This window comes from Gavialis gangeticus, unplaced genomic scaffold (assembly GCF_001723915.1).
Source record: "Gavialis gangeticus isolate Ggan-Ray unplaced genomic scaffold, GavGan_comp1, whole genome shotgun sequence".
In the NCBI taxonomy this organism is placed as follows: Eukaryota; Metazoa; Chordata; order Crocodylia; family Gavialidae; genus Gavialis; species Gavialis gangeticus.
The window spans coordinates 4,752,640-4,763,958 of record NW_017728980.1 but is presented as its reverse complement, the minus strand read 5'-3'; the positions used below and the strand labels follow the sequence as shown (position 1 = coordinate 4,763,958).

The window sequence follows — 11,319 nt, the reverse complement described above, 5'->3', positions numbered from 1 at the left end:
CATGGCTGCCTTGCCCACCCCAGCTCTGGCCCTTTAAAAACAAAAACAAAAAACGTCGGCCTCACCAGCTCCTGCAGCAGCCTTGAGGCTTTGGGGGACTCGTGGAAGAGCCCCCCATGCACCATGGGGCAGTGGAGGGCAGCAGGGATCACACCCGGCCAGGCAGGAGCCTGTGAGTGCGGGGTTTTTTGGTTAATTTTTTTTCTTAAAGGGCCAGAGCTGGGGTGGGTGGAGCAACCTAGGGATGGGGGGCTCAGGGAGCGGGGTGGGGGTTGGGCAGCTTGTGCAGAGCCACCCATACTGCATGGGACAGTGGGGGGCAGCAGGGATCGCCCCTGCCACCCCACCTGGCAGCACCTGCTGAGTCGGGGCTTTTTTTTATCCAAGTGCCAGGAGCTGGGGTGGGTGGGGCAGCCATTGCCAGGCTGGGAGAGCTGGCAGGGAACGGGCCTGCGTGATTCGGCGATGTGGAGATTCGGCAGCAGCCAAATCTCCGAATCAGATTCGGCCGAATCAGTTCGGGACAGTGATTCAAATCACCAAATCGAATCTCTGTCCCCCGAATCAGCTGAATCTGCAGTGAATACTAGCCACTACACACAGGCCTAAGCATTGTTTTCCTAGTGCACCTACTGTCCTTTGTATAGGGTTGAATGTAGAGGATCCAGATGCATAAGAGATGTGATGAAACTAAATGTCACTGCTGCTCCTTGGACTGTGGTTTTGCAGCTGTGTGGTATCCTGCAGCTTTCGGATTTGTTTTTATTTTACATTAAACAAACTAGAGCAGATGCTTGGGAGAACAGCATTTTTTGCTCCTGCAGGCTCTAACCTGCACTGATATTTCGCATTACTATCACCACAACTTAGAATCAGTGTCCGAACTCACTTTCCTTTTGTGAAAGTGGTTTTACCACTGCAAACAGGGCGCTCAGAAGGATATTTTTAAACTCGTCTTTTGTTGTTTGAGAAAAATGGATGTTTCGCGAAGTGACCGATCGGACTTGCCGCATTCCAAAGTGTTTACAACTGTGTGGAAATGGCAGCCTCTGTTATGTTTTACTAAATGATTCTCAGATGTGTTTGATTGTCATAATTGAAATAATCTGTTTGAATATGAAATTCAGGGTGAAAGAAGGACTTTAACATTTAAGGCCTTCATCATTTAAGGTACGTTGAAATTGGCAAGAAGCAAGAGACAGGACCCATATTCCTTAAAAGACAAATGTTTGTTGCTGAAAGGGTAATTCCTGTAACAACATTTCCACCGATTTCTCTCCTCCTTCAAACGACAGCATCCAACTTTGTCCAGGAAAAAAATGGAATGGATGCAGAATTGCCCCTACATTCCTCATGCATTAACCTCATGCACAGCGAGAAGGTCTCTGGTATGGTCTATCAACAGAAGATCCATGCTCATTCTCTTTTTTCTTTTGCTTCCTTAGCTGGTCACCCAGATGCTGATGGCTTATCTGTCACGGCTCTCGGCCATTGCAGGCAACAAGATCAACTGTGGGCCTGCTCTCACATGGATGGAGGTACTGTGTAGTCTATGGACTGCTTTTCATTTCCTGAGTCTCCTTCTCTACGGAAGTTGTTAAATAATTTTATGTCCAAGTTTGCTCCATTGGTAACATTTGCTACCTATGCAGCTGTACCCAGTAGGGGAGAATCAAATCCTACTTTGTGAAGGTTTTTTTTTTTTCCCCCTCTCCCATTTGGATTTTTGTCATCCTTCATTTTTGATTGCAAAGCAATAGAAGATAGTAACACAAGTGATACAATGGGCAATGTGCTACTTGGTAAAGTAGGGTGCAGGAATAGGATAAGACAAGTTATATTCAGAGGGAGATGCACATATCTGTTCCTGCATTCCCTATCGGCAGCTAGATATTACTAATGTAGCAAGCCTTTTGAAAGTTGTTGATCTCTTTCTTGTACTTTATTTGTAATGGCATCTGCATAGAAATAGCAAATATTGTGCCTGTTTGCCATCACTGTTAAGTGGCTCAACAGAGCCTGTGCTGTGCTTTCAGTGCCACTGTTTACATCTAATGGATTGCAGCTGTAGCACTGATTTATCCGTTAATGGTCTTCCTCCAGCTCAAACAATAGACCTTATTGGACAGAGGGTGAAGGAAAGCATGGTGGGAGTAAGTGCTCAAGACCACCTGTGTTTCTTAGTCAACAATGCCAACCCTAATCCGGCTGGGTAGAGATGCATGAGAGTCTTCCTGTTTCCTACTGATGTAAGGGCTCCTTCTATCCTTTGTAAGACAGTAATTAGACCGCAAAACCCTTGAGAAATTTGCTAGCTTTCTTCTGTAGCTATTTTTTTAAATGCTTATCATTTGGGTCAATGCATTCTCCTTTAATTTACCAAAAAAAGAAAAACCCTTTGGGTTGAGACATGGAAAATTTTCGGCCCAAAAAGAGAATTGAACAGGAATTTTGAGAGGCAAATGATAGTGGTGAATTTACAGAAACACAGTGAAAGTGAAGGTTACAGCAAAGCCATTGCACATGGTAGTGAAATAGCTGCAATAAAATGTAACTTCTGAACGACATTTCTGGATTAAGTGAGAATCTTATAAAATTATCTCTTACCCAGTGCTTTAGAGAGGCGAACTGGTCAGCATTTTAAAACCAAACAGGGAAGCCAGGCAAGGGGGAAAGAGCCAGCAGAGCCGTCATTTCTCACTGGAATTTAAAAATCATGTTCCCTTCCTATCCTTGCCAGTCCTCCTCTGAGTGATGCGCTCCTTGTCAGTCATTTTTGTAGTTGCATAACTGTGTTAAGGATATAAAGAAAAATCAGGATAATTCTGTGAGAACAGGAGGCGTTAACTTTCATCCTCATGTTAAAATGATGGAAAGGGATGCAGAAAGGGACCATTCTCATTGCCTGCCACATGCATGGAAAGGAGATTTGACCTTCTGAAATGTTCTGTATTAACTCTCCTTCCCCTTCAGTTCTACGTATGCTCTGTCCTACATTGTTCCTCCATGCTGTTCTCTTCAGGGGGAGCCCAAGCTGTGCTGTCTTTGTGAATCAGCTTAAAATCTCTGCCATGCATGAGCACCAGTAAAATAAGCACACATCTTCAGCTTTTTCACAATCCACCATTTTCTCTCTTTCAGATTGACAACAAGGGGAATCACCTCCTAGTCCATGAAGAATCGTCCATTAACGTTCCTGCCATTGCTGCTGCCCATGTTATTAAGAGATACATTGCTCAAGCAGCAGATGAACTGTCCTTTGAGGTAAATAAGTAGAAGAACTTGCATTCCTCATTGTTGACATAAAAGAAGTAACCCGCGTGCGCATGTGTGTGAAAATACATTTGTGCATTTTGAGGTTCTAATGTGAAATGTAGCCTAAAATTCTGATTCAGTCAACATACTTGCACAAAGTAGGGTAAAGGAGTTGAGTTATCTGTAAAACACAAATTTGCTAGGCAGTAGAACAGGGGTAGGCAACCCCTGACACGGGTGCCAGGGCATGGGGTTGAAGGCGTGGAAGGGGATGGGATTGCACTGCGACAACAAGGATAGCACACCTGGCGGGTCATCCACTGTCCACCTGTCACGCTAACATCTTACAAGTCGAGGTTGTGGGTGTTTTTGGCACTCTACCCAAAACCGCTGCCAACCCCGGCAGTAGGATCTTTAGGTTAAATAGATGCTGTTTAGTGTTTTAGCTTAGGTTCTGAATAGCTCATTCTGCACCACCTTAAAAAAATGTCTAGAGATAATTTTAGAAGAACATTCTGTGTATGCATGTGTATGTGGGCATGTGTGCATGTTTAATTGGAGTGAGGAATATTACTCAAAGAACAGTCTTTCACTTAGAGCAGTAGTTACCAAACTGTGAGTCACAACCTGCGGACAGCAGTGGGGGCTCAGGCGCTGCGGGGGTGGAAGGGTAAGGGGCTGTGGGCCCCTGTGTGCACCTGGGGAGAGTGTAGGGAGTATGTGGATTGGGAGTGAAGGGCACCAGCAGGGCCAGGGGTCTGTGGGTTGGGAGTGAAGGGCATCTGGAGGGGATGAGGGCCTGCAAGTTGGGAGTGAGGTGTCATGCTGAGGAAAGGGGGTCATAAATGGGGTCATGCTGAGGAAATGTTTGTGAAGCGCTGACTTAGAGCCACAGTTTGAAAAGCATGCATCTCTCATATAGCATGAGAACTATGCACCTCTCATATGCACCCCCACCAAAAGAAGGGGGCATCATTTCAAAACAGCTCAGCTCATCGTGTATGCAGGGCTGTGAACTGAAAATTTGGCCTCAAGTATCACCAATGCTGGATATTCTGCACTTGAAAATCTGGTCTTGGGCTCTGTTGAAATCAGGTTCTGGTTCTGGTCCCTCCGGGCTATTAAGCTGTCCTGTGCAGTATGCATACACTGTTACTGTTTATGGGGCTTGGAAAGCATTGCATGCAAATATTAAGGAACATGCAGTCACTGCCTGTGAGGGTTTCTACCATCACAGTTTTAACAATGGGCAAATAATACAGATAGTTTGGTGCTCTGGAGGTTTTGTCCAGATTTGGAGTTGAAGCAATTATTGGAAACATGCACTGAGTTAATCAGAAAGACATAAGTAAATAGACTGTGTGCCACCTTTCAAGTTACATTATGTACAGTTTGGGGCACAAGCTATTTGGCACTATCCCAACACTAATAATAACAATAAAATAGTTTGCACTAATGGAGTATTCTGTAAGCTATCACAAAGCTCTGCGCAAACCATTGGTTTACTTTTGCAACAAGCTAAGTAAGGTGTTGTTACTAGCCTTGCATAGGCTTTACAGACAGGGCAACCAAGGCACAGAGATTACTGCTTGAATGAGTTCACAGAGTTGATACAGTTTTGGTATAAAATTATAGGTCTCCACTATCTCTGCATATGGACATCAGTACATCTGGAGCCATTTCAGAAAGGGAATGATTCAAAAGGGCTGCAGCTGTTACATTTTAATATGTAGGTACAACGGGAGAATGATACAAATGTAGCAAAACTGCTCCAACTTTATCACTGATTTATCTAGGGTAAAAATTGGAGCCCTTTTGCCATAGTTGTATCATTCCTGTCTTGTCTTTTAGTAGCAATTACAATGTAACAGCTGTTGCTCTTTTGAAATTGCTGCAGTTACCTATGTGTCCATGCCCTTTCTGCTGTGTCCATCCTCCTCTTGCTGTGTCCCAAACACTGTGCAGAAGCTATCTCTACAACCATCCTCTCAGACTGAATACTCAGGAGATCTGGCTGATTTCTGCTTTCCTAATCTCAAGGAGTGGTAATGCAACATAGCAGATAGTGCTCCAGTTCTGCTTGGGCAAATTGCTCCAGTTCTCTGTGCTTCGGTTTCCTGGTCTCTGAAATCATGGTGATGATCTCTCTTTTGCACAGCTCTGAAATCTACTGATGAAAAGCGCTGTAGAAAAGCTGGTTATTGCTGTTGTAAATTATTATAGTACTTAGCACAATATTGTGTCAGATCAGAAGAGCAGTATCACCGTTCTGCTTCACAGTTGGCAAAATCTGCACATGCATGTACACACATACCTGCTTACACAAAAACCTCAGGCCATACCATTTTTGCAAGTGAAGTAGTCTTAAAGGAAAATGCAAAGCTTCACTAATCTTTCTAGGCCACTCTGTCAAGTTTGATATTGCTGTCTTCCTGTCCTGCTCTCGTAACATCCTGCAGCTTCACTGCTGTGTTGGCCTCCTAATTCAGGGGAGCATGCACCTGTCAGTTCAGGAGCACCACATACATTTCTTCTGTTCCTGGGCACGACAGGGAGGGGGCAGAGAGAGAGGCAGGCATACACGGTGCACAAGGCAAACATGAATTCAGCTTCTAGAGGACATTTCCCAAGAGGTTTTGTGCTTTATTTCCGCAACACGTACTGCACAGTTTAATCGGAACATTTCTGTTCCCTGTGGCTCCTTTTAAACACCTTCTGCTTATGAATACATTAAAAAGGTGCATCCTGTAGGTTTTACAGTGCATTAAGTCTCTTACTCCACTGGCAGCTTATACAAGGCACGATGCCTCGGGGCACTTGTTTGTGCAGTTACTCATGTGGCTGTTGGACTGCACGCAAAGCAGAAGAACGTGTGTTCAGTCTAGCAGTGCTTTCTCTGCAACCATGTTAATGGGTGGCTGTTTTATTTTCTAGGTGGGAGACATTGTGTCTGTTATTGACATGCCTCCAAAGGAGTTGACCACGTGGTGGAGAGGCAAACATGGATTTCAGGTATGCACCGGTATTACAGCCGAGGACGCGACATGAATAGAGAGGCAAGATTTGCTGAACTGCCGTTGCTGCTGATATCTCTGTGATGCATGATTTTCTACACCAAGGCTAGGCCAAGTGACCCTGCATTTGCTTTCTGAGTAGGGAAGGTACAGGTGCAAGATTTCCCCATTCCTTTGCAAGCTTGAGCAGGGCCTGAAATGGTCCAGCTGGGAGGGCAGAAATTGTTCCATGCTGGCAGTGATAATAAATTTGCCAAGGAGTCGAGAACAATGGGACCACACGCCCCATTTTTTCCCCTCCCCACAGACTTGCAGAGTTGGGCTGAAACTTATGGGAGGCCTCGCAATTAAATGGAACTGTTGTACTCTATTGCAATACTGGAGGACTCTGGAAAAAATTCGGACTTGCTCCGTGAACATTTGCCTCATTGTTCCATCCCTTGAAACATTTAAAGCTGGGGGGGGGGCCAAGCAGTGGTGAACCAAGGAGAACGATTGCTCTAGTGAGCAGACACCTCATTGCACTGGGAGTCAGGAGACCTGGGTTCTGGTTCACTGTGTTGCCTGAGAAAAGCAACCTGCATAATGTGTGCTTTGATTCCTGCATTTGGTAGAAGGGGATTAGGCTGACTTGACTTCATAAAGCACTAGGTGATCAGTGAATTAAATGTGCTGTCAGAGGTGTTTGGCATGTTAATTGGAGGATTAGTCATTTCCAGGTGGATGGGCTTGGTGGTCCATAGGTATTTTCTGTTCTATATTGTAATGAGAACTGTACGTGTAGAGTCATCCTCCCTGTTGACTGTAGCAGAGATTTCGGCTAATTTTCCGGAGACTTTTATTGGAGTTAGGCACCAATTAGGCACTATTAAACTGAAAGGAAGTTGGGGTCCTCACCCCCTTAGGTGCCTTTTAGAGTTTCAGCTTGAGCTGCTCTCACCCCTTTGTTTTCCTAGTGCTGGCGATGTGCAGTAAAGAAAGCTACATTTCTGAGAAAGCAGAGGCTTTGATGGGTGAGAGCTGATAGTCCACCCCTTTGTGCTCTGTGTGTTTCCCCACAAAGGCTGCATTTCGAACAGGAGAGAGACTCTTTCATCCTGTAGCTGTTGGCTGTTGTAAACTGGTGGAATTTCCACTTTGCTCTGAATAGCAGAGTCCATTGAATAGATTCAAAACCCACCTGAAATTGGTGCTTATTGTTAACGGCAAACACAAGTGCTGACCTGTGTTCTCTCTCCAGATTTGGAAGATCCTAGGATTTCGCTGACAAACTTCTATGTCGCGCTCTCTCTCTCTCTCTCTCTGGCTTGCTCTTTCCCAGGGAGATATTTGGAAGCCTCTTCTTGGAGTAGGGTGCGTTTCATTTAACCTCAGCAAAAGATGCCTCCTTAGCTCAAGGTGGGCAGCTGACGACAAGCTGACTCATCAGAACTGCACTGCATCCCTATTGTGTGGCCCTGGAATTTGCCACTGTGTTTCATGTCACTCCTCCCCACCTGTTCCAGTTGTAACAATATGCACCCTGTTGGTGAAGAAAGGCTTGAACTAATCAGGGAAATGTTTGCTGCTCAGAGCTACCTTGTACTCCCCTTTGTCGCCAAATTGCAAAACAAATTATATGGACGTTTATGCATCACACAAGTGAACAGAAACTCTGATAGGCAACTGTGAGCATGGATTCATCTGTATACATGGGCAGTTACTTATAACACATCCCAGCAGCTGCTAAAATAAAGCACTGTCATTAAGGTAAATAGAAAACATGGAATTTTAATTGCACCTTCCATCCCCCACATGTCCCAGAGGTCTTCATAAAGCAATAAATTAGATACTGACAGTCGCATATTGGAAATGCAGCAGCTGTTTTACACATTCAGGAGCTCTCATACAGCTATGAATCTGGTTTGCCGGGGGATGCAGCTCTCTCGAGGACCTCCAGTGTTTAACCCATAATCTCTCTGAAATGTATCCATCACACCCCATCAGAAATCAGAAGCCACAAATTCCATAGCTGTACAAAGAAAAAGATGCTTTTAATCCTGCGTTTTAAGTGCAGAGCCCGTTGGAATGCTTGTGTGGGGGGAAAAATCCTGTTTCCCAATTTAGCACAGCTTTTTGAGAGTGCTGCCCACTGCAGGGAAGGGAGAAGATGGAAAAAAATCTTAGTATCTTGCCACTGCAAGCAACCCTAGAAATACATTACAATCTGCAAAGAGCCTGGTTGTAAAGTGCTTCAAACAGTCATATGGCAGGAGTAGTAATGCCTGTGGAAACAACTGAAAGTATGGCAACTTTCCAGCATTGGTGGGTGGGCAACCACTTGCTGTTGCCATTTCAGAACAGTAACTGTTGCAAAAGTAATACTAATTGATGTCCAAATAACTTTAATTATTCAAATGAATCAGCAGGAACCCAATGACTTTGAGTAGATTGCTTTTGTTCCCTTTGGGGAAGTCACTCTTTTTAGAAAACGTGTCTCTAATCCTATATGCTGTGTGAAATCCTTTTTCAAACTAAGATGTCAAACTGGGTTTCACATCAAGTCCTTTCTTATCTTCAAGGCACAGACGCTAGTGGCAAAAGGATAGTGACTGAGTCTAAGTCGCAAGCCACCTTCGGCCTCCTGCTGAGATAAATTTTATGGCTTTATGTTTCTGAAATATCTAAGCTTCGTTACAAGTTCCAGGGACAGGGAATGGTCACTCTGGACAGACTAAGGAAAGGGTCCAGCTCTTAACACAAACTTGGGTGCACTTCTCTAGGATGGGAAGCAGCAGGAACCCAGTCCTGCCCAATGAATAGGTTAGGCCTTTGCATTAGCAGATGGAGTTGTTGTCTCCTTGTATAGAGTTGTATCTGAGGGCGAGTTCTTGCTTAGTATTCTCATCTCTAAGCTGCTGCTGGTGTAAATGAGCTTTCTGCCTTCACTGGCTTGATCAAATGATTGATTGTTTCTTTTGACTGTTCTTTACCTTTCCCTACAGGTTAAAAAGAAAGTTTATTTTTGTTTTTAATTGCAATTCCTTCCATTTTACTTCCAGTAGCCCAGGGGTGGGCAAATTATGTCCGTGGGCTGGATCTGGCCTGTGGCAGGTCTTTGTCTGGCCTGTGGTGGGTACCTGCCTGGCCTGGGCACCGTCCAGCTGTAGCATGTCCTGCTGCTCCCTGGACATGCGGTGGGGCTGGGGCAGCTCCATAGCTGGACTGCCTTTCTAGGCAGCCCAGGTGGCATGCGCAGCCCTGACCCCGCATGCCCTGCACAAGCTCCAGGCTTGTCCACCCAGGCTCAGGAGCAGTGCAGGACAAAAGCTCCTGCTCAGCTTGGGGTAAAAGCAGCCGCTGCCAGTGCTTTGTGGTGTAGCTGCCCAGAGCACATGCAGGGCTGCCCTGTGCCTATGCTGTGTCACCACTGCCTCTGGGCTGCCCAGCGGAGCAGCGGTGGCAGTGCAGAGCAGATGCAGGGCAGCCCGGCATGGCCCGGGTTCCAGGAGGCTACGCCAGGAAGCTCTGGCAGTGGCAAAGGAGAGGGACTGCTTTTCCTCCTATGCTGAGCAACAGATTCTGTCCCACGCCACCCTGCTGAGCCTGGGCAGGCAAGCCTGGAGCCAGGCGCAGGGCATGTGCGATTGAGGCCGTCCTGTGCAGGTCCCCAGCAGTACCATGGGCTGGCAGTGGCAGCAGCCATTTAGTCCCTGCCACTACCTGGGCTGCCTAGAAAGACAGTCCAGCTGCAGAGCTGCCCCAGCCCCGCTGCGTGCCCAGGGGTTGGCAGGACTCGCCACGGGCAGGCATTGGGAAGCGGGCCGGGTCGGGGCTGTGCCTGGGTTCCAGCTGATCCGATTTGATGGGAGTGAGTCCGGTGCAGGCACAGGGCATTCTGGGGCTGTTCTCTGTTGGCGGTGGCAAGGTGCGTGGGCTCTGGGCTGTTGTGGGGCATGGACTAAATGGGTCAGGGAGCATGTGCACGGGGTTCCTGTGTACACCCAAATATACCCTCAAACACCACAGCGACACCCCTCCGCCCACACAGACACCCCACAAACACTGTACATACCCACACCCTCCCCCACACGCACACCCGTGCACCTCTAGGGGAAGCCCCACACACAGCTACATGCACACACCCCAGCAAACACGCATGCACCAAAACTCCCCCATGCACACCCCACAGCCGCCAATGAACACCCTACAGCCCCCCCATAAACCCCATACCCACCCACATACTCCCCCACACCCCACATACACACACATCCCCCCCACACACCTACATAACCCCACAAACCCCGTGAAGACGAGGGATAAGATCTAGGAAAGATAGACTGAAGCAAAGAAATAAATAAGGGGAGATATTTGAAAAGAAAACTGGCTGTATCAGATATCAGCCCAGTGGGACCAACAATTTGGGCGATAAACGCCCCTGCCGCATGCAGCCACAGCGCAGCACTCAGGCAGTGAGGAGCACAGCCGGCAGTGTGAAGAGCTGCCTCCAGCTGGTAAATCCAGTGTGATGGAAGGGGCGTGGGGGGTACTCAGTGCCCCCTGCAGTGAGGGAGGGGGCAGGGGCAGGCTCTGCCCAGGTGGGGCAGGCAGCTTCTGCCACTGCTTGCACCCTGGGAGGGCATGGGGAGGAGGTGCATGCCCCCCTGGATCTGCATAGGGCAGGGCGGACTGCAGGCAGGGATGTGTGGGGCTCTTCTTGGCGGGTGCTGGGCTTGGAGTGGGTGACGGCAGCACTGGGAGGATGCTGCATCCACCCCTTATTTCACCGCCACTCCAGTCCCAGTGCCGCTTCCACCAGCTGCCTGGCACAGCCCTGGCTCAATGCTTCTCATCCACCCACATGCTGGGAAAAGCTGGGGTTGTGGCTGGTGGCAGCAACGCTGGAAGCTGAGTGGCTGTAAAATTTGGTGTGGATGCAGCATCTTCCCAGTGCCTCTGGCGTCCTCTCTGAGCCCAGCACCCACAAGAAGAGCCCTGTGCAGCCCTGGCTGCAGCACGCCCTGCCCCACGCAGATCTGGGGGACACACTCCCCCCCCCCCCCCCCCCCCC

At 47.6% G+C, this 11,319-nt stretch overlaps 1 protein-coding gene across 4 annotated transcripts in view; it reads left to right on the top strand.

Moving 5' to 3' along the window:
• The window catches only part of ARHGAP32 (Rho GTPase activating protein 32), a 597,177-nt gene that overhangs the window by 456,337 nt on the left and 129,521 nt on the right, over positions 1–11,319 (top strand). For all 4 annotated transcript variants that reach the window (XM_019509213.1, XM_019509206.1, XM_019509198.1 and 1 more), the window contains 3 exons: positions 1,446–1,538; positions 3,142–3,264; positions 6,190–6,267. In XM_019509213.1, the coding sequence (XP_019364758.1) occupies positions 1,446–1,538; positions 3,142–3,264; positions 6,190–6,267 (294 nt within the window). The remainder of the gene's footprint in view (positions 1–1,445; positions 1,539–3,141; positions 3,265–6,189; positions 6,268–11,319) is intronic.